This window comes from Lepidochelys olivacea (assembly GCF_965140295.1).
Source record: "Lepidochelys olivacea isolate rLepOli2 genome assembly, chromosome: 3".
Taxonomy (NCBI): domain Eukaryota; kingdom Metazoa; phylum Chordata; order Testudines; family Cheloniidae; genus Lepidochelys; species Lepidochelys olivacea.
In genome coordinates this window covers 133,881,042-133,904,027 of record NC_140413.1, presented here as the reverse complement: position 1 = coordinate 133,904,027, position 22,986 = coordinate 133,881,042, and the positions used below count along the sequence as shown (strand labels likewise).

At 46.8% G+C, this 22,986-nt stretch overlaps 1 protein-coding gene across 1 annotated transcript in view; it reads left to right on the top strand.

Moving 5' to 3' along the window:
• The first annotated feature begins 3,129 nt into the window (after positions 1-3,129).
• The window catches only part of PCNX2 (pecanex 2), a 224,597-nt gene continuing 204,740 nt past the window's right edge, over positions 3,130-22,986 (top strand). Inside the window, exons 1-5 of the mRNA XM_084623010.1 lie at positions 3,130-3,381; positions 11,818-12,023; positions 16,327-16,444; positions 19,225-19,261; positions 20,803-22,113. Coding sequence (XP_084479136.1) covers positions 3,229-3,381; positions 11,818-12,023; positions 16,327-16,444; positions 19,225-19,261; positions 20,803-22,113 — 1,825 coding nt within the window. The 5' untranslated portion in view covers positions 3,130-3,228. The remainder of the gene's footprint in view (positions 3,382-11,817; positions 12,024-16,326; positions 16,445-19,224; positions 19,262-20,802; positions 22,114-22,986) is intronic.

Below are 22,986 nucleotides of genomic sequence, written 5' to 3'. Positions count from 1 at the left end.
GGTGGGGGCTGGGGGTGAGATGGGGCAGGAGGAAGGGCGGTGGGGGCTGGGGGTGAGATGGGGGCAGGAGGAAGAGCGGTGGGGGCTGGGGGTGAGATGGGGGCAGGAGGAAGAGCGGTGGGGGCTGGGGGTGAGGGGCAGGAGGAAGGGGAGTGGGGTTGGGGATGAGGTGGGGGCAGGAGGAAGAGCGGTGGGGGCTGGGGGTGAGATGGGGGCAGGAGGAAGGGTGGTGGGGGCTGGGGGTGAGATGGGGGCAGGAGGAAGAGCGGTGGGGGCTGGGGGTGAGGGGCAGGAGGAAGAGCGGTGGGGGCTGGGGGTGAGGGGCAGGAGGAAGGGGAGTGGGGGCTGGGGGTGAGATGGGGGCAGGAGGAAGGGCGGTGGGGCTGGGGGTGAGATGCGGGCAGGAGGACGGGCGGTGGGGCTGGGGGTGAGATGGGGGCAGGAGGACGGGTTGAGGGTGAGATGGGGGCAGGAGGAAGGGCGGTGGGGGCTGGGGGTGAGATGGGGCAGGAGGAAGAGCGGTGGGGGCTGGGGGTGAGATGGGGCAGGAGGAAGAGCGGTGGGGGCTGGGGGTGAGGTGGGGGCAGGAGGAAGGGCGGTGGGGGCTGGGGGTGAGATGGGGGGCAGGAGGAAGGGCGGTGGGGGCTGGGGGTGAGATGGGGGGCAGGAGGAAGGGCGGTGGGGGCTGGGGGTGAGTTGGGGGACAGGAGGAAGGGCGGTGGGGGCTGGGGGTGAGTTGGGGGCAGGAGGAAGGGCGGTGGGGGCTGGGGGTGAGTTGGGGGACAGGAGGAAGGGCGGTGGGGGCTGGGGGTGAGCTGGGGGACAGGAGGAAGGGCGGTGGGGGCTGGGGGTGAGATGGGGGCAGGAGGAAGGGCGGTGGGGGCTGGGGGTGAGTTGGGGGGCAGGAGGAAGGGCGGTGGGGGCTGCGGGTGAGTTGGGGCCAGGAGGAAGGGCGGTGGGGGCTGGGGGTGAGTTGGGGGCAGGAGGAAGGGCGGTGGGGGCTGGGGGTGAGTTGGGGGGCAGGAGGAAGGGCGGTGGGGGCTGGGGGTGAGTTGGGGGGCAGGAGGAAGGGCGGTGGGGGCTGGGGGTGAGTTGGGGGCAGGAGGAAGGGCGGTGGGGGCTGGGGGTGAGATGGGGGACAGGAGGAAGGGGAGTGGGGTTGGGGATGAGATGGGGGGCAGGAGGAAGGGCGGTGGGTCTGGGGGTGAGTTGGGGGCAGGAGGAAGGGCGGTGGGGGCTGGGGGTGAGGGGAGGAGGAAGGGGAGTGGAGGCTGGGGGTGAGTTGGGGGCAGGAGGAAGGGCGGTGGGGGCTGGGGGTGAGATGGGGGACAGGAGGAAGGGCGGTGGGGGCTGGGGGTGAGATGGGGGACAGGAGGAAGGGCGGTGGGGGCTGGGGGTGAGTTGGGGGCAGGAGGAAGGGCGGTGGGGGCTGGGGGTGAGTTGGGGGGCAGGAGGAAGGGCGGTGGGGGCTGGGGGTGAGTTGGGGGCAGGAGGAAGGGCGGTGGGGGCTGGGGGTGAGATGGGGGACAGGAGGAAGGGGAGTGGGGTTGGGGATGAGATGGGGGGCAGGAGGAAGGGCGGTGGGGGCTGGGGGTGAGTTGGGGGCAGGAGGAAGGGCGGTGGGGGCTGGGGGTGAGATGGGGGACAGGAGGAAGGGGAGTGGGGTTGGGGATGAGATGGGGGGCAGGAGGAAGGGCGGTGGGGGCTGGGGGTGAGTTGGGGGCAGGAGGAAGGGCGGTGGGGGCTGGGGGTGAGGGGCAGGAGGAAGGGGAGTGGGGGCTGGGGGTGAGTTGGGGGCAGGAGGAAGGGCGGTGGGGGCTGGGGGTGAGTTGGGGGCAGGAGGAAGGGCGGTGGGGGCTGGGGGTGAGATGGGGGGCAGGAGGAAGGGCGGTGGGGGCTGGGGGTGAGTTGGGGGCAGGAGGAAGGGCGGTGGGGGCTGGGGGTGAGTTGGGGGGCAGGAGGAAGGGCGGTGGGGGCTGGGGGTGAGTTGGGGGGCAGGAGGAAGGGCGGTGGGGGCTGGGGGTGAGTTGGGGGCAGGAGGAAGGGCGGTGGGGGCTGGGGGTGAGATGGGGGACAGGAGGAAGGGCGGTGGGGGCTGGGGGTGAGCTGGGGGGCAGGAGGAAGGGCGGTGGGGGCTGGGGGTGAGTTGGGGGCAGGAGGAAGGGCGGTGGGGGCTGGGGGTGAGTTGGGGGGCAGGAGGAAGGGCGGTGGGGGCTGGGGGTGAGCTGGGGGGCAGGAGGAAGGGCGGTGGGGGCTGGGGGTGAGATGGGGGTGAGATGGGGGGCAGGAGGAAGGGCGGTGGGGGCTGGGGGTGAGATGGGGGCAGGAGGAAGGGCGGTGGGGGCTGGGGGTGAGATGGGGGACAGGAGGAAGGGGAGTGGGGTTGGGGATGAGATGGGGGGCAGGAGGAAGGGCGGTGGGGGCTGGGGGTGAGTTGGGGGCAGGAGGAAGGGCGGTGGGGGCTGGGGGTGAGGGGCAGGAGGAAGGGGAGTGGGGGCTGGGGGTGAGTTGGGGGCAGGAGGAAGGGCGGTGGGGGCTGGGGGTGAGATGGGGGGCAGGAGGAAGGGCGGTGGGGGCTGGGGGTGAGTTGGGGGGCAGGAGGAAGGGCGGTGGGGGCTGGGGGTGAGTTGGGGGGCAGGAGGAAGGGCGGTGGGGGCTGGGGGTGAGTTGGGGGCAGGAGGAAGGGCGGTGGGGGCTGGGGGTGAGTTGGGGGACAGGAGGAAGGGCGGTGGGGGCTGGGGGTGAGATGGGGGGGCAGGAGGAAGGGCGGTGGGGGCTGGGGGTGAGCTGGGGGGCAGGAGGAAGGGCGGTGGGGGCTGGGGGTGAGATGGGGGGGCAGGAGGAAGGGCGGTGGGGGCTGGGGGTGAGCTGGGGGGCAGGAGGAAGGGCGGTGGGGGCTGGGGGTGAGATGGGGGTGAGATGGGGGGCAGGAGGAAGGGCGGTGGGGGCGTGGGAAGAAGCAGGTGCTGAAGGACTGTGGCGGGGATCCTGGAGGAGAGGGATGGGGATGGAGGGGAGAAGGAGAAGGAGGAGGGAGGCTGCTGGGTCCTTTTCCTCCGGCCGCTAGGGGGCGGGGTGGGGGTTTCTCGGCGGCGGCGGCCCGGAGCATGATGGGAGAATCCCCCCAGCATCCAGCATGGCGGCTCCAGCGCCCGGCGCCGGGAGGAGCCTCAGCGGCTGCGGCAGCCGCAGGAGCCGGTGCAGGGGCGGGTGAGGCGGCGGGCGGCGATGGTGTCCCAGGCGGTGCAGCTGCTGCGGCAGGGCGTGTGGGCGGCGCTGACCGGCGGCTGGTACCACGACCCGCAGCAGAGCAAGTTCACCAACAGCTGCCACCTTTATCTGTGGCTCTTCCTGCTGGCGCTGCCGCTGGCGCTGCACCTGGTGAGGGGCGAGCCCGGCGCGCGGAGGGGAGCGGGGCCCGGGGAGACCCGGGCACGGGGTGGGGATAGGGGGCAGCCGGGCCCTGCCTCTGCGGGGAGGGGGCACAGGCCATGGAGAAGATGGGTGGAGGCGGCAGGGCTGAGAGGCGGTCATGGGGACACAGGCCAGGGGGTAGGGATGGAGGTGGGGGGCACGGAACAGAGGGTTGGAATTAGGGAGGGAAGGAAGAGAGAGGGAACGGGGGAGGGAAGTAGCCTGACATAGTTGGATGAGTATTTTTTCTTGATGCTGTTTTTAAACCCCCACCCCCCATCCCACTTTGCTATGTTTTCTCCGTTTTGATTGTACTGTGGGACAGTGTCTCCTGGTCAGTACCAGTTAAGTGCTGCACTGTTGTCCTCAGACATAGTCAATTTCGTGGTCTTCTGTACTGATACCATTTTGCTCTGCTGAGATTTTTGAATGAATTTGCTGTCCTAGTGAAAGATGGATAAATAGTAATAAACCCACTTTGTGTATATTTTAGTGGCTAATGCAGCTTCTGTTGAGAGGTGCATGCCAGTTTTAGTCCCACCCTTCCCAAGAGTACTATAATTTTGCCATCAATACTTTCATGTGTTCATTCTGAAATATGGGTGAGCCTTTTAGGCCTAATAATCAATTTGTTATGCAGGAAAGTACACAAGCAGTTAAACTGACACTCAATAACCAATGTGACCAAATTATACTCTCACTTCTCCCCTTCTGTATAGAGATACAGATGCAACGTAAATAGTGTGTGAAAGAACATCACTTTTCATTACATCCACCTCTTTCTATTAAAATGTGAGAAATGCAACTAAATTATAATTTAACAGAGTGCAGTAACTAGGAGCTTCATTCTGTTTGCTAAATATAGTTTCCTTGAAAAAACCCAGAATCTTTTATTCTATTCTTAGTGTGCTATCACTATCGGATGTACGCAGAAAGAGCAAGAACATATTATTAGCTAGAATAGTGCATGATATTAGTACTAGGTTCCCCAATATCTAGCTTCTAATATTTGCCATTCTTTATGTCCTCGTGGCTGTGGACTCAACTCATTTCTGCTGATTTTTCTTTAATGAAGAAAAAACCCTTTCTGCCACATTAAATATTCCTCATTAGTCGCCTTATGCCCCATTATTACAAAGCCTATTGCCCTGATTTTCAGACGTGCTAAGCACCCACAAATCCCTCTGAAGTCCACAGGAGATGCAGATGCTCATCTTTGAAAATCAGGCTGTATATCTTATTTCCTGGCAAAGATGGCATTTGCTTCCACTGGCATGCTCCTGGACTCCAAACAGGTAACAACATGAGGGTTGCTTCTTCCCAGGATGCCAGGTCAATTTCTACTAGTGTGAGACAGTAAGAGCTATAGATCCTATCTCTGTTATTTAGATTGCCATTGTAAATTAGAACTTGTTCGCAGACTCTGATTTGTGGTGCAATAAAAGTTGTGGTGTTTATTTCCCTAGGTGTACATAGAAATGGATCTGCAGGAAATATGACTTTTCCTGGAGGATGTCGGAAACTAATCACATATGAGATAGAAAATAGAGGTGTTTAAAGAACATTGGGCCTAAAAACTGTGGAGTGAAACCAAGATGAAATAGTGAAAATATTTAAAGTTGGGAGGTGTCTGTGGGAGAAGATCTAATTTATGTGCATGAACTAACTTTCCACTTCCTGGGCTTCTTCCTCATCTCTCTGGATAGACTTGCCTTTTTCAGGTTGGCTGATTTTGTGATGAATCATCTGGTCAGCTGCAGTATCTGTTCTTGAGCAAATGTACCATGATTAGGTCTCTTTATCCTTGATAAGAATATTATATTTATTACAGCGACTGTCTATGAGTAAGGATGTCCTTGACTATTAATTTTCTTGTTTTTGAGTGCTTGGATTTTGTAAGCTTTGTGACAGGTAGCTACATTCTTGTCATTTAGCAACCTTAATGCATTCTGAAGTGATTTTTTTGTTTTGTTTTGGGAATCTTATGCAATGTTCAGGGTTGAAAATTACCAGTTACCTGCCAGTTTGGTATTTGTAGTTTCATTGTGCAACAACCATACTTTAAAATGAAATTGTTCCTAAGAGCAGACAAAACAATTGGACTAGCAGAAAAAAGCAGATGTTTTGTGATTTGACAAATGGAAGACTTTTGTAACATGCATATTACAGTGGAACCCTGTTTACTCAAACTAATTGGGACTAGGGCCAGATTGGATAATCAAAAATTTGGATAATCAGGAGAATACATGGGCCTCAGGCTGTCAGCCCCGTGGACAGTGGGGTTGGCAGCTTGAGCCCTGCCACCCGGTTCAGTTAATATGGAGAGCCAGATAATGGAGGCTCAGATAAATGGGGTTCTACTGTATTTCATCTGTGGGGGGATATGGGTCAGGAATAGAGTTTGTTTTCACTCACATGCGGCATCTTGTCTTACAATAAGATTGTAGGTAGAGATTTTCAAAAGTACAAATGGGAATTAGACACCCATCTAGCATTGATTTTTGGTGCGGGTTGGGTACTTAACTTCCCTTTTGCTTTTGAAAATCTCCCTCATTAGCTGTTTAGGGCAGGGACTAGCTTTTACAGCATCTAGCACTTTAAGCCCCTCAACCTAGTTCTAGGTTCTAGGGCTTCAGGAGGTGGAGGCGGGACTGTGCACCCCTGCCCTGCAACTGGGGCTGGCTGGAACCAGGACCCTGCAGCCCCAGCCCTGCAGCTTCCCCCGGGGGCTGCAGCCGGGGCTGCACGCCCCAGCCCTGCGGCTTCCATCAGGGGCTGCAGCCGGGGCCGCGTGCCCTATCCCCGCGGTGTCCTGGGCTTGGTGGGTTCTGCAGCCGGGTCTGCGTGCCACAGCCCTGCAGCATCCTGGGCTTGGTTTTGGGCTGCAGCCGTGACTGTGTGCTCCAGCCCTGCGGATTTCACTGGGGCCTGCAACTGGGGTTGCACACCCCTGCTCGGCAGCTGCACCGCGGGCCATGCATCCCCCTCATAGCTTCCCAGGGCTGTTTTTCCCTCCTCCTCCCGGCTGCAGCTGGGGCTGCGCACCCCTGTCCTTCAGCTGCTGCCAATTCTGAAGCCAGGACTGTGTCCCCCCCCCCCCATGACTGTGCCCCCTGCTGCAGCTGCTGGCACGGGGCTCAGCCTGTCCATTCCCCCAACCATGGTACTCCATTCTTCCCCCCTGCCTAGACCTGTCCCCAGGTTATTTTTAGTAAAGTCGTGGACAGGTCCGTGAATTTTTGTTTATTGCTTGTGACCTGCTCCTAATTTTTACTAAAAATAACTGTGATAAAATCTTAGCCTTAATGATCACTACCAGAAAGAACAGATAGGTAAAGGTAGTAGTTCAGCCACCTTGAAGGTCTTGGCTGAGTTTAAGATTACCTTTCTGGAAATATCCTTTGCATGTTTAATTCTGTTTTTGCCAGTATATCTCTGAAATAAAAATCTGTCTCTGTCTTTCATAGCACTCTCCAGTTCCAATTTTGAGATGGCCATGGCAAAATCTAGGGCAAATTGTCTTACTTTTAACCAGCTTAAAAGATATTTCTGTATGAAGATCTGAGGAGTTTAGGGATTTTGTAATATATGCCTACATGGAATATCCACATAATCTGATATCAGTTACTTTCATTCCCCTGCTTGGTGGTGTCTCTTGTATCTTCATTCATCTGTTTAGTGCAACATTTTGGATTGTAAACTCATCAGAATAGGGACTAGTCCAGGGGTCGGCAACCTTTCAGAAGTGGTGTGCCGAGTTTTCATTTATTCACTCTAGAGTTTTCACTCTAATTTAAGGTTTCACGTGCCAGTAATACATTTTAATGTTTTTAGAAGGTCTCTTTCTGTACGTCTATAATATATAACTAAACTATTGTTGTATGTAAAGTAAATAAGGTTTTAAAAATGTTTAAGAAGCTTCATTTAAAATTAAATTAAAATGCAGAGCCTCCGGACCAGTGGCCAGGACCTGGGCAGTGTGAGTGCCACTGAAAATCAGCTGTCATGCCACCTTTGGCACACGTGCCATAGGTTGCCTACCCCTGGACTAGTCTTTAACTATGATGTGTCTAGTATGCCTGTGGGCTCTATAGAACAATAAATAATGGGATAGGCAACCTTTCAATTTTCGGTGGCTGGCTTTAATCTGGCCCAGGTTAGTAAGGATCAAAAGTCACTAACTTCTTAAGCCTTTTTGAAATTAGTTTGGTGCCGCCCTCAGTTCATTTCCAAAGGGACACGTGTCCACATCACACAAAGTGTCACTAAACTGGTTTGAATTGGTGCCCTTGTGTTACGGAGTCACAGGTCTGAAGCTCTGGAACTGCTCGGTATGAAGCCAGCCAGGACTCTGGGTAGCATGACTCCCCTCAGGGCACGCTGTCCAGGGCAAAAAGCCTCCTCAGCTATGGCCTTCCTGGTCTGACCTCAGAGCATTCGCATCCCTGTTCACACCTCACACTTTCCCTTGGTGGGGGATGCCAGAGAGCCCTGCACCCCAACTCCGCAGTCATCAGTGCCTCTCAGCCAGCGTTGTAAAGCAGAAGGATTTATTGGTCAACAGGAACACAGCGTAGCACAAAGCTTGTTAGCACAGAAGTCCGTGACTTTCAACAGAGTCCATTTTGGGGGAGCCCCGGGCCAGACGGCCTGGACTTCCCCCTCCTCCAGTCCCTCATAGCCGACTGCCCTGGATCCCCCGCCTGGCCTGTGACACGCCCGTTGCTCGTCCTCCGGTCTTTGGTCTTTTGTCCTGCTTCCCGGGCAAAAGGTCTCACCTGGTTGCATCCCCCTCCTGGGTCTCAGGTTACAAAGGGCATCGGCCATCTCCTCTGTGCAGGCCTCTGAACAGCCTCCCCGCCTTGAGGGCCTCAGCAGAAGTCACACACCCAATTCCCACAGCCTAGGCATTGGTACAATACAGAGGGAAACTGAGATACACACAGTATTACACCTCTACCCTGATATAACGCGACCCGATATAATGCAGGTTCACATACAACTCAGTAAAGCTCTGACACGCTGCTCTGAGCAACGTGTTAAGGGTGCCGGGCCAGGCCGGGGCTGATGGGTTGGATAAGGGATAGAGGGTCTCGGCAGCGGTAAGGGGCTTTCCCCCCCTCAGGGTCTGGGAGGCAGGAGCTGTGGGGGGGGCACTTTTGGGGGCCCGGCAGTCCCAGAGTGGCCCAGGGGATTAGCGGGGGGCTGGGAGTAGCCCACTCTACTTCCCTCGCCCCGGCCCCAGCTGTGTCGCTCAGGGGAGGGGGCTTGGGGGAAGGGATCCCCTGCCCCCCCCCCGCACTCACCAGCAGTGGCGGAAGTGGAGCGGCCTGCCCCAGCCCACTCCACCAGCTCCCAGCTGCGGTGCTCCGCTTCCCGAAGGTGAAAGCGGGACCTTTCCCCAACCCCCTACCCTCGAGACACGGCTAGGGCCAGGACAAGGAAAGCAGAGCGGGCTGGAGCCACGTTGCTCCGCTTCCCACCACCGTTGAGTGCGGAGGACGTCCTTTCCCCAACCTCCCCGTGCTCACCGGCGGCGGGAAGTGGAGCAACCCAGACCCAGCCCACTCTACTCCACCAGCTCCCAGCTGTGGCGCTCCACTTCCCGCCATAGGTGAGTACAGGGGGCGTCCTTTCCCCAACTTTCCCGCACTCACTTGTGGCGGGAAGTGGAGCGCCTCAGCTGGGAGGTGGCAGAGTGGAGCGGGCTGGGGCCGAGTTGCTCCGTTTCCTGACGCTGCTGGTGAGTGCCTGTCAGGGGGTGTGGGGTGTGGATAGGGGTCGGAGCAGTCAGGGGACAGGGAGCAGGGGGGTTGGGTGGGGTTCTGGGGGGTGATTAGAGACGGCGGTCTCTGGAGGGGGCGGTCAGGGAACAAGGAACGGGGGGAGCCAAAGCAAGTTTGATATAACGCGGACTCACCTATAACGCGGTGAGATTTTTTGTCTCCTGAGGACCACGTTATATTGAGGTAGAGGTGTAGTATAAGACAGTAAGACTCACATGCCACATAACAAGGTGACTAAAACCCCAATTTGTCACACCTTGTTGGAAGTTTCAGCACTTAGGATAGGTCTTGAATAGGCACCCTCTCTTCTCTAGAGGTTGTTTCTTCCAGAAGAAGGTTGAGAAACGTTGAGAGCGTAGTACCACCCATATTGAACCTGTTGCATGAACTGAGGATTTCAGTCCATAACACTGTTAGGGCAGTACCTTTTGCTGTCAATAGTTTCCCTATCAAGAAAAACAAACCTGTACCTCAGTATCATGAGCAGCCTCCCAATTGTCCCTTTGTAATGTTTGGCCTACGTTTAAAAAATGCGCGTTGAATAATAATTTGCAACATAACTAATATTGTAATCAACCCTCCAAAATGATCATGCTATTTCTTAAAAATTCTGTTTTATTGGCTCTAATAAGGCATTAGGAATTAGATCTTTCATTCTACCCAATTACACAGGGCTCTAATATGTTCTGTGTGAGAGAATACAATCACAAAGTCATTGGGCTGAATTCATCCCTACTAGTGTAATTCCATTAAAATCAAGGGATGAATTTGTGCAAGCTTGAACTCTAGCATATTTTACAAGATACAAGACAGCACACGTCCAGATATTCTTGAGTCATTTGTTGTGGTTTTAGTGACTGTTTCATGTGTCTTTTGTTGGACAGAATACTTCCCTAAACTTGCTTTTGTAAAGGGTTATTGGTTCTTTCACATTGTATTTCCAAATTGTATAATGATGCAATAAATCTAAATATGACATTTCAGATTATTTGTTCCCAAGGAGCTTTTCTTTTCCATTGCTTTCCCAGGAGATTTGACTGCATATCGGGTTGTCTGTTGGTCATCTCTGCGATGAGGTGTACCACACACTCACTGCCCCCTGCCGGAGACTGCGGTGGCTTGGTCCAGCCCACTTGAGGAAGTGACCCTTTATGAAAAGAAGGGCAGAGAGTTTTGGACCTCCAGGGTAGCCTAAAAAGGCCTTCTAGGTTCAGCCACAGGTAGAGCCAGTGAGCCTTGGAGCTCCAGTGGCTAGAAGGGCTCGGAGTAGATGGCAATCGGTCAGGGCCCAGCAGGCTGAAAAAAAGAGCTGACTGTATCTTTCATATGGCTGCCATTCCTTGGTGAAGCCAGGGCCAGGAGGAAGGATCTTCCCTGTACCATAACCCAAGAAGGCAGGCTAGGTCAGGGCCCATTGCTGACCACACTTTGTGTTTAGGTCCTGAGAGAGTTCTTGATCCACTCTGAGAGAGTGTAAGGCGCAGGTGGGCCCACCTGAGGTAGATGTTGGTTGAGCTATTGAAAACTAGGTGAGCTCACTTTGCAAGACACCCATGGACTCAGGCAAATTGGTGGCAATCACTCAAGCTGTATTAATATCAAAACCAGAAAAGTACTGATGTACATGCTTAAGCGTGTGAGTAGCCCCTTTGACTTCAGTGAAACTACTTGTGTGTTTAAAGTTAAGCATGCACTTCAGTACTCTGGACTGAGCTGCAACTTGTAGAAATTAACATCTTTAGTTATTTATAACATGCCTTTCACAGTAACACTTAGTTGTTAATAGCTACTCCATTCCCATGCAATAGACTCTTTACTTATGAATCAGATTGGATCTTAAAAAAAAAAAAAAAGATTTGTCTGAAAATTTTCCCAGATACATCTTGGAAAGTATAGTGCTACACTAAGCTGACATCAGAACAGAAGTAACGCTGCACTCTCTAATAGCAGCAACACAGAAGAGATCAAGCATATACAATTTCAAGAGAACCATTGAGATTTTTTGAAGTGAAGGGGGAAAAAATTACTTTTTTGAAATAAAATGTGGTGTGTGATCCATTTGGACTCCAATAAAAAACTGAAAATAGATGTATTCATACCTACATATACAGAGAGATTCCTAGCTGTGTCATCTAGCAATGTCTGAATTCCCTTCTTGAAAAACCAATGTGAAATAAATCAAGATTTCTACTGAAATATCTTTTGCGTCCAAATGACCTTTGAGTTGATACTACATCTAGGGCCCAATCTAAAGCTCATAAGTGTATGTAATACTTGCTATTGTTGCTAGCCGAGGGAGTGAGGGGGAAATGTTTTAAGAACTCTCATAGCAACTGTCTATTGTAAATAATTTTTGACTGATTTTTAAGATATTTGATATACCGTAGCTAGCCAAAGGAAATGGTTTGAAATTTACAGCCTTCATATGAGTTGAAATAGTAAAATTCTTTGGAAATGCAACAATTCTGAAGTGTTAGGAAAACTTAGTGGTGTTAGCAGTATCAGACAATAAGAAATAAAGGGTAAAAAGATGTTACTACATTGTGAATAAATAATAGTATCTTCTTCTGATAGATTGCTGACTGTTTCATTAACTCTTTATTATTCTCTTCTCTAGGCTTTCCCTCCAAATGCAGTCACAGTTTTTATCTACTGTAGTTCTGTGACTGTGTTTTTCACAATAATAAAGGTAGTCAGTTATCGCCTGCACCTTATGTTTGATAAAGGAGAAGTAATTCAACAAAGGATCTCGCGAAAGAATGGAAGGCAAAGCAAAGATAAAGAGGCCAAAAGAGAAAATGCAATTCACTGCTCAAATCTTAGGTAAGTTTTTCATAATGCAGAACCATTCCATAGTTTCATCACAAGTACAAGCTTGCAACCTGATCCTGCATTTCCTGCCCAGCAGACACTCCTGATGACTGTAATGAGGGTTTTGTTTTTGCAAGCAGTGCGCAAGGGGGCTGTTACTCTTTTTTTAATTTAATTTTTTTGTTTATGTTCAGTATTTTAAGTCTTACATAGGGACATACCTGAGGGTTTCTGGACCTCTCTTATTGGCGCCACATCATCATTGCAAAGGGTCCTCTCCCCTCCCGTTGTGTCTTCTTGCATCATATCTTGGCACAATTGTCAGGCTCTTCATTTTTCTTGTCTGTTTTCTCTCTTGGTTGTCCTTTTCTAGTCTTTTTCCTTCCACTTGCTAATTCTCTCCCTCCACATTCTTTTGTGTTCTTTTTTGCTTGGTTTCCTTTCCTCTGTTTGCCCCAGCCTTGCCCAGATGATGTTCTGGAGAGCAAATACTGGTGACTCTGCATCTGGACTATGTGTACTCTTGTGGCAATACTCAGAGCCAAATGTAGGAGCAGAGAAAATAAAGGCTACCGGGCTGTTGCTCACTAAATGTGAGCTGCAAGGGGAGTTGCAGGAGCAAGGAAGGAAGGAATGTGACCATCATTATACTCACAGGAGTGTGTGGTTTCAGGTTTATGCAGCTATTATCTCTTAATTCTCTCTCTCCTACCTTGTGTCTCTAGTGGACTAGTTTGACTTCAAGTAAATCTCTGTATAATATAACTTCATCTCAGCAGGAAAAAGCTCTTTGCTACAAAATGCAATGTAGAATCACAGCAAATTTAATTACAGCCTTTAAAACTAAACTCAAATTAATAAAATACATGAAAAAAAATCTGAAAGGTAGGGGCAAATAATAGTAGTTATATAAGGAGCTTGGGTTGGTAAAAAACATTATAAAACAAATTTTATTTAAACTGTAATGTTGAAGACTACTTTCTAGAAATTCAAATAAAACTGACAGAGGTTGTCTGAATGAAGGGGGGAAATGTAGGGGAGGACTAGAGAAGGAATGACTATGGAGTCAACACTGGTGATGCTAAAAACACATTTGGAATGAAAAGATTTTCAAATGCCCTTAAGAAGTAATGAGAGATGGACTAAGATAGATGTTAGTGAGAAGGAAGTGCTCCATGTTAGTGCACACCACAGGCAAAGGCACTAGTTTATACCATCTAATAACACAATGTTGGGATGCCCAAAAGGGAGGTTGTGTCTGAGGCTCAGGAATGTACACTCAAATACAGGCACTTAGATATCATATTGTTGGGCATGGTATAAATATCTGTAGACAGTTCAATAGAAAGAGTCAGTATAAAGCCTTGCAATGAAGACATTTGCGATGAGAATCAACATATAAGGTTTTTGGTATTACAGTATTTGTGCTCTTATTATATTGCTGCTTCATGTACATAGTAACTCTTTCCCCCAATATATGAGTGAATACTATACCCTCAAGTTGTTTGTCCCTACTTCTTGAGCCCATAGTGGTTTCATTGGGCCTTACTATAGTATTGCTCTAAAGGAAAATTCAGCCTTCTCAGTTCCCTTTACTGGTACACAATATCTCACATTCACCTTTCTCTGCTTCCACTGAGGACAATGTTCTGTTTCCTGTGAGCTCAGTTCTTGCACCATTATTCACTCTGGGTAGTATCTTACCTTGCAAAGAGTCAAAGGAAGTTAATGAGACAGCTTGCACAATAAAATGCTAGGAAATATGGCAAAATTAGGCATTGTGAAAGCACCACTTAGTAACTTCCCCAGATTCATGTTCATTTAAAAAAAAGCTGTATTTAATTTATTTATTTACTGGCAATTCACTGAATAGAGAGAAAAGAGCAATTAAAAGTTAATTATAACTTTTACAGTCTTGAACATTAAATCTTTGATAAGACCCTGCAAACCAGCACAACAGACTTGAGTTTAATAGGAAAGAAATTAAGTTACCTAGCAGCTGTTAGCATTGCTGAGGTCTCTGTGAGACTGCACTGCCTGGCAGTGACTTCTTTTGAGAATGTCAGTGTCTGCTTAAAAAACCCTCTTAGCTACAAAAGTATCTTCCTTTGATGTGCAGATGTCAGTATTTATAAAAGATGTTTATTTCCCCAGTATGTGTCAAAAGTATATGTTTGCAGTTAAGACTCCCATTCCTTTTAAATCCTGTCCGTTCTACAAAACTATAATTTTCTTTTTTACTCATATCAGATACACAGAAATAGTGACATAAGAGGCTCAGCCACTGTTTAAGAATTGCTGAAATGTGAACCAAAAATCCCTTAATAAATATGATCAATGGAAGATGCATACTTTTCCACTCTTTTGCCTTTTGTATTGCTAATTATTCCAAGCAGTACCTCTTATAAAACTTTCATTTTATGTCAAGCAAGCATCCTCCACTCGGAGGTTCCATTTACAATGCTTAGTTCAATTACATAATTCTTGGTGACAGCCTGACACTCAATTCCACCATAAATAGTTAATACAAATATCAAATTTGACTGAAATCAAACATTGTGACAGGTAAGCAAACCCATCTGCTTCATCTGGATGAATAGGTTTTCACTATACTCTTCTGGTTAAACATTCATTATTCAGCCATGTTACTGTAGAATTCTTAACTTGATAAAGGAAAATTCCTTCTCCATATAAGGGATATATTAATGGCATTTGATTACCATTAGAGCTAAAGATAAGATGTATTCATGATTTTTAAGTGGTATTTTTCTAGAAAATGAATGCTCTGTGTCCTGTTTTCAAATATTATGGTTATAAGATGTGTGGCAAAAATTTTCCATGCAGCCTGATTATAGACATGTGATATTTGAATCATATTTAAATAGCATATTTGAAGCCAAATAACTAAATTAATATAGTGTTGCAATGAAGATGTCTGTGACTCCCAGGTAATACAGTTTATAGCTGACATAGAGCTACAGGTATTTGTGTTTTAAAACTATAAATAGGAAAAAATCTTTTGGTGTTACATCATTGGTAATAGCAGTGAAATTTCAAGTGGAATATCTTTATATACGTTGTACTTTGCCCACAGAACAGAGTCTGTGCTCAGCTGCTTGTAAGAAAAACACCTCCACAGAATGGCTAATTAAACTTTACTGACAGGTTTCAGAGTAACAGCCGTGTTAGTCTGTATTCGCAAAAAGAAAAGGAGTACTTGTGGCACCTTAGAGACTAACCAATTTATTTGAGCATGAGCTTTCGTGAGCTACAGCTCACTTCATCGGATGCATACTGTGGAAACAATACCTCCTCCCACCCCACTGTCCTGCACTGGACTGCACTGCACTGGAGGACAGTGGGGTGGGAGGAGGTATTGTTTCATATTCTCTGTGTATATATAAAGTCTGCTGCAGTTTCCACGGTATGCATCCGATGAAGTGAGCTGTAGCTCACGAAAGCTCATGCTCAAATAAATTGGTTAGTCTCTAAGGTGCCACAAGTACTCCTTTTCTTTAAACTTTACTGTAACTGACAGACATATCGTATGTTAAACTGATACTGCACTTGACTTTAGCCAAAAGGCAGAGAAGAAACTATTTTGTTCAGTGTCTAATGACTATAATACAACACAGATCTCGTGCAACCCTGTGACTATTTATTTGTTTCAAATGGATAATTACTAGGAGGTGCATAAATGACTAAGCCATTAGGCACACAGAGTATACCCGAGATGATACAGTTGAATGATGTAAATGGAAAGTAACATAGAAATACTAACAGTTCATTATTATACTGCTAGTAGGAAGGGCAAGCCAGTATTTGGTGCGATAAATCAATTTGTTGACCAATTATTGGGCAGATACAGGTGAGCCAGTCTATACACCGAGCTTGGAGTGGTGGCACTGTGTGTTTAGCTTGGCTGTGTCCTATTTCTCTGGAATGTCAGAATCATTTTGTGTTGATATTTTTTGGGTCTAAGATTGTGTCTTTTTGTTCCTCATAAAACTTCTACAAGTATTATTTTTTCTATTGTTGATCTTTCAGTGTTTGAATTGGGGGGAGTAGAAAGTTTTGTGATGTACACAGTTTTCACAGCTGCTCATTTGTGGGTGGGAGAGAGGAAACCTTGGAGCATACTGTCACTTGGGAAGTGCCCTACCATCATTCCTCACTCTGACCCCCAGTTCAAGTACTGTGATTTTGATAATATTTTTGTGTCATAAATACGGGTCAGCGGCTGTGCATGAAAACACACTCATAGTTATTTTAAGAGATGCCACCACTGACATTTTACTTTCTTATTTTGGGTCAGCAATAACATAGGAGACAATGGTACAATTGAAGAGGTCAAGCAAAATGACTCGACCCCAACAATCTATGGCAGTTCAAGAGTACAGGCTATAAACTTGCACCACTCTTCTGGAGTCGTGGTTAGTAGGCTGTTTTCTGTATCTATACCTTACTTTTGTGCAGAGCTATACAATGTATCTCAAAGTGTCTCATATCCTATGGGAGTACATACAAGTGCATGTAAATTATGGAACTGACTGCACAGACATACAAAGGGCTATTTCCGGTGTTTGACTTGTAGCAGCCTGCTTTTAGTACTCAGGCAGGCCAGAGCAGCTATCTTGCTTGCTGCACTGGATTGGTCAGTCTTTGCCTAGTCTCAAAGAGCCAAATTTACAAAGGCATTTGTAACCTGCTTAGGCACTTCTGTGAATTCCAGTAGGAATCTGTCTGCATCTTCAGGCCACAGAACAACTAGGACCGGCTGCTGCTTTCACACCAAGGAAAGGGAGCTTCCTGGAGGCAAAGAGAGCACTTTTATTGCAGACTGCTAAAGCATGCAGCGCAACCACTGTGTGTGCCTAGAATGACTTTTCTCCCGGGCCATTAGTAACAACCCTCACACAGCTATTCCTCATTACTGTATTTATTTTTAGATTTATAAAATGACCCCTATCTCAGATTTCGGGGCCTGTCTCGAAATATACACATTTGACTTAACTCCCACGATGGGGTTTACAACATGAATAGAACTCTAAACTATTGAAACATTCCTGGATCAATTACATTCTAAAGCCAGTGGGGCAGCTGAAGTTGAGTGACAATGTACATACATATTACATACCAAAAACTATAGAAAGAACATAAAGGTAGCAAAGTCGAGCACTCAGGAAATGACAAATTAAGGTTGCCTGTGAAGCCTTAATCCAGACCCCTTATGCATTGTGATAAATCTTTAATTACATGATCACATACTATTTTTCCATAGAACGCTTGCCTCCGTCAGCGCTCAGGTTGTATGGTGCTCACTTAATGAGTAGCTATTCAATATTTCATTTTATCCTCATTGCTCAATGTGTCTCCCTAGCCCCCATTTACTGCACACTATTAAAATCTTGCATTGCGTACAGAACTATTAATTTTCTTGTGGGACTATCCAGGGTGTTTACCACTGTAGCATTTCAGTGCTTCACAAACCTTAATGGAGTTATCTTCACAACACGCTTGTAAAATAATACTATAACTCCCATTTTACAGATGACAAACTGAGGCATAGACACATGAATGTCAAAAGTGCCAACGAATTTTGGGTGTGCAATTTGAGATCATTTTTCAGAAATTTAGCATTTGGTAGTGCTTTATTTGTTCAGAGATGAGCTGTCATTGATTTCAGTTGCATTTGTTAGTGCTCAGACCTTCTGCATATTAGAATCCAGATGTTATCAACTTGGGCACACAGAAAATGAATTCATCTGTGAAAAGTTTGGTTTAAGTGACTTGCGCAGCTTCACACAGGAACTGTGGCAGAGGCAGGGATAGAATCCAAACTTCAAGTGCATAATTCAACTTACTAAACAATAAAATCATCCTTTATTTGCCTGCTGTCCTATGCCTCATTCCCTACACACCTTCCAACTTTGGCAACAAATGTGAGCAGGGGTCCTACAGAAAACAGCCTCTTTCACTACACAACCCTGATTCAGTTGCACAGCACAGTTATTCCTCTGCACTGAATGAGGCAGGGTCTTCTAGAAAAAATATTACATGACTGTGTAATTAAAGACTGTGTCATAATGCATACACACAAGGGGGATGAATGAAGATTGCATGGACAGTTTGAATTCTGGCACTTTCTGACTTTGACTTTGCAACTTTAATGTTCTTTTAATGTAGTTTTTTAATGTCCGGTACTTTCAAAAATGTAACTAACAAAACAAATTCCATCATATAGAACCATATAGAGTCCCACATGGCTCATAAGCAGGGTTAGAACCTTTACATCCACAGCACAGACTTCTGCCACTTGAGTAATAATGGGGTAACTGGTAGAAGTAGTAGGTTGTCACCCTCTATGTTGGACAACCACTAGAAGGAGATGAGGCACACATTTTGCCAGTGGGTTTCACAGCTATTTGCTGATAGCAGAGGAATGTTTACACTCAGGAATCCTGGATTCTACTTCAGGTTCTGAGGGAAATGTGCTCTAGGTATTACAGACCTTTCTGCCCTAGCCTCCCCCACCTGTCATTGTCTCTGTCCCAATGTCCCTCCTCATCTCCTTGTCCCAGATCCACTCTTCCCTCCCCTTGTCCCAGTCTCTTCCCTTGCCAGCCCAGGCTCCTGCTCCTGATTGTCTGGGCATCAGCAGCAGGAGCATAGAGAAGATGGGATAAATGGTCTTCCTGCTCCCAGTGCCACAGGCACTTCTGGCTACTAAGTGGAGCAACGCCACATTGATTTTCTCCATAGTACCCTTTTTCAGGTTATCAACCTCGTTTGCTAAATTAGATGGCTTTCTTTTCCAGCGTTGTGTCAGAGATTCTTTTTCAAATACTGGAAAGGAAACCTGACAATCTAACAGATTAAAAAATCCATAATTTGAAAAAGGGAAACCAATATATGTGCTCTCTGTCCCCTTCTAACTAAAAACCCACATCTGGGGCTGCTGACTGGCAAAAAAATCCATCCATCAATTTATCCTGAATGTCACAAATGTGATTTGAACTATTACGTAGAACATTACTGATACTGTATCACCTTCTTCTCACCTTCCACTATCTGCAACTCCCACTGGTGCATTCACAAGTTACTGAATGTTATGTATTAACAATTGATGAGATGATTGTTGAGTTTAAATTTTGCATTTTTAAAAACAGTATTTAATTTGAACACAATTAATTTAATATATTTCATTTTTTAGGAGCTGCCAGCACAAGAAACTGTTGAAGATCTCAAAGGTATCTTGAAAGCTTTTGGTTTTTTACCTTTATTAACTGTTTTCTATAAACATTGCTTGCCAAAAGTATTTCCAGCACATGCACAGCCTGTACCAGAGGCTTACCAGTTCCAGGGCCAAGTGTGGCTGCTTTCTCCTCCTTGGGGATAGCTAATTGTGTAGTTTCATTGAGTTCTCTAGCTAAATTAGAAAAACTCCACCTCTGCCAGGGTAAATAAAAGTCCAAAGAAAGTCCCAAAACTAGTTTCCCATCCCCTGCCTTTCACCTGCTCTGGGCCACAGCCTTTCTTAAGGGTCTATGCATCTTGTGCACTTTGATTCAGAGGAGTAAAGGGGACTTCCTTCCACTCTCTCTTGGAAGCCCAGTGCCATGGGCCCCAAAGGATGGAAGCTAGTACTTAGCTCACACCCCAAACTCTCTGTGCTTCCTTTGATCGTGGCCTCTTCTTGCCCTTGGCTACTTCTGGTTCTTTAGCCTACGACCACCTTTCCCCAGGTACTTCAGGACCCTCTGTTACTAGCTCCCCAGCTTTATCCAACCCATGTCTCAGTAACAAAGTCCACAGAACTCTCTTTTTCATGGAGTTCCTGGTCCTTCTCTCCACCTGCCCCTCTGGCTTCTTCTCAGGTCTTCCAGCTCCTGGGTGCTCCTTCACAGCCTGCCCCTTTCAGGTCAACTCAGCCTGCAGAATCACTACCAGTTTTGCTTCTTCCCGTGTCTCCACCAAAGACCCTCCTGAGCTGTTTGCCTGGAGAGACTCAACAACATATCCTGCTCCCTTAAAGTCTCTGGTTCTTCTCATACACTCTGACAACATTCCCAGCATGCCTTGGTGTGCCTTCAGTTCCAATGGTCCATGGATGACAAGTTCCAGGATTCCATTCTGCATAGGTTCTTACACCACCCTCATCACTGTAGTATCTGTGACGATTCCTGCAGTGCATGAAGTGACATGACTAATATCTGTTACATTTGGTTCATTCTTTCTATCATCCTGACCCCAGGGAGAGAATTGTGTGTGCAGTGTAATGTTTGGGTTTGGTAGATATTATTTTTTGTTTGGGTTCTTGTGATTTTTATTTTATTTTGTTTTTTAAAATGTATACACTGCTGCTGCTACTGTCTTTTGGTCTGTGAGGAAACCAGACATAGAGTGGAACTGCAACTCTAACATATTGTAAAGACCCCTTTCACCCTGAGACTGGGCCTGAGCCTGCAAACCCTTATCTTATGGTTCACATGAGTAAGAACCATATTTCCAAATAATTAAACAAAATAAAAATCTCTCTTCATACAATTCCTAATCAAGAAAATTATCTTCCTAATTTGTTAGCTAGATGCAAAAAATTGTGAAAGTCAGTTAGCAGAGAACAATTGTGACATTCCATAGTAAATTCCTGTCAAAGTTATCAACTATTTTGTTCTGTATTTCCATGTTTCCTTAGCTCTGCAGGTTGGCTTTTAGGCGTAGGAATATTGACATCTGTAATGCATAATGACTTTTGTTTATGCGACCTCACTCATATGTATGTTCTTATTAGGGGTAACAATGTTAGAAGACCAGGCTTCACCACCAGTTTTATCTACCTCACCCTATATCAAAGCAGATATGTTACCTATTTCTACAGCCCGTATGTCAGATTCAACCACATCGGCAATAGTAACAAAACCAGCAGCTATGGAGACGTTTATGAGTAATGGAACAAATGAGAAAGAAGAGAAGATGCTCCCTTCTGGCTACTTTGGATCAGAAGATATTCTTATGGACAAAGATCTGGTTAAAAAGTTGTCAAATCTCTCTCTGTCACAGTATGACATTTTAAGAACTGGCATTTCCTTTGAGCAATGGGGCAGTGAAAATTCCGTTATTATTTCAGAGCATTTAAGTAATCCAAAAAGTTACAAAAGAGAGAAATTCCCAGATGGATCACCGCATGAAAGCTTTAATCGTAACTGGCCACAGTGTAATACAGTTGCAACCAAAGAGACCGATGGGCCTGTGGAAATTTCTTTTCATGTTGATAACACCAACGAAGATCTTGATTATTCAGATGGTGAGGTTGCTATTGCTCTTGTTGACAGTTCTCTCCCTGGAGACCAACTTAATTTACATGAACCCATTAAAATAGTTATTACAATGAGTAGTACACCAAATACGATGAGTGATTTAGAAGGTTCTCTCCATCTGAAGGTGTCAGGTACTGAGAAAACTAGCTCAAACCCAGACTTTGCTGTAGCTATAGCAGATCTCCACAGTCAACAAAATAATGAACAGATCAAAATTCCGGTTATAACTTTTGAATTGTCTGGTGATGGTGGAGGCAATGTTCATCTGGAAGCCAGTGAAAGTGGAAGAACTCCAGAACATTTAAAGGTCGATGTATCATCCAACCAGTGTTCTGGCTATGAGTCTGGTGATCTGGACAATGCAGTAAAGGACCATAGCAATCCTGAAAATAACCATTCAGAAACTAACACTTATTTAGGTCCAAATCTGGAGAATGCTTCGGAGAATTTGCTGGTCACCACTTCCAATTCTAAAGAAAGTGAACAGAACCTTGATCCACTGTCTTATAAAACTGCCAATGAAAAGAGACACATTCGAGTGCTGAGTGTAGACAGTGGGACAGACATCTTTTTAAGTAAGAATTCCATGGAGATAATCCGTGATAAAGAAAAGACCTTGCCAACTTCTAAATCTGACTTAGAAGCTAAAGAAGGACAAATACCCAATGAATCTAACTTTCTGGAATTTGTCTCCCTGCTGGAATCCATTAATACTGCAAAGGTGACAGCATCAAATCAGTCCAATATCCAAACAGAGACTACAAAAGATGATGGGTTTGTTGGAGGTATGATATGTGATTTTAAAACTATTCTTTTGGAATAATAAAAAAAAAAGATTGCCAGACTCTTACCTACTTTGTTTATGGTGATTTAATCTCAGGTCCATAAAAAACTAGCCAAATCCAACTTGGAAAAGTGCTAAAAAAGGGTGGGGATAAGGTCCTGTCATAAAAAATACCTGGTGCAGTTTCCTGTATTTTTAGAAGGCTTTTGAACATATCAAAGCAAAAGATTTGAGCTAAGTAAAGTAAGCACTCAGCTGGTATTTAGCTGGATTTCTACATTGGAATAACCTGCGTGGGGCAAGCTTGGTTCTGTTAGAATACCAATACACGTTTACCAAAACCTGCAAAATTGCTGTACCATTCCCTCTCATACTCTTCCCATCAGATGCATATGAGGACTTCTTAAATATATACACATATTTAAAAAAAGCCAGAGTCACTTATGTGTATTAAAAAATCAAACCCCAGATCCCTACATTTCCTGACCAGCTCTAGTTGTATTTTAATAACCTTGAAAAAAAATTCACACAGGTTTTTATAGACAACTTTAGACAACTGGTCTTTTGCCTTCCCTAGCCTGTCCCCAATTAGATTCCCTGCAAGTTATTTGTAGGCTTTATTATTGGGGGGAGGCCTTAAATGTTCATTTGGATAGAGTATTCTTAGGCTTGGCAGAATTCAGTTTTTATTTTGATAGCTTTAATGGATACTATGGATGTTTATTTTGAAGATTTTTTTATCAATTTAAATTTTCACAGTTGCAGGTAATTGGGGTGTGTGTGTGGAGAGACAATTATTTAATGGCAATAGGCACAGAGATGCAAAAAATGAAAGCTTTGTATGCCATTAACACAAATTTTCAACAGCACATGT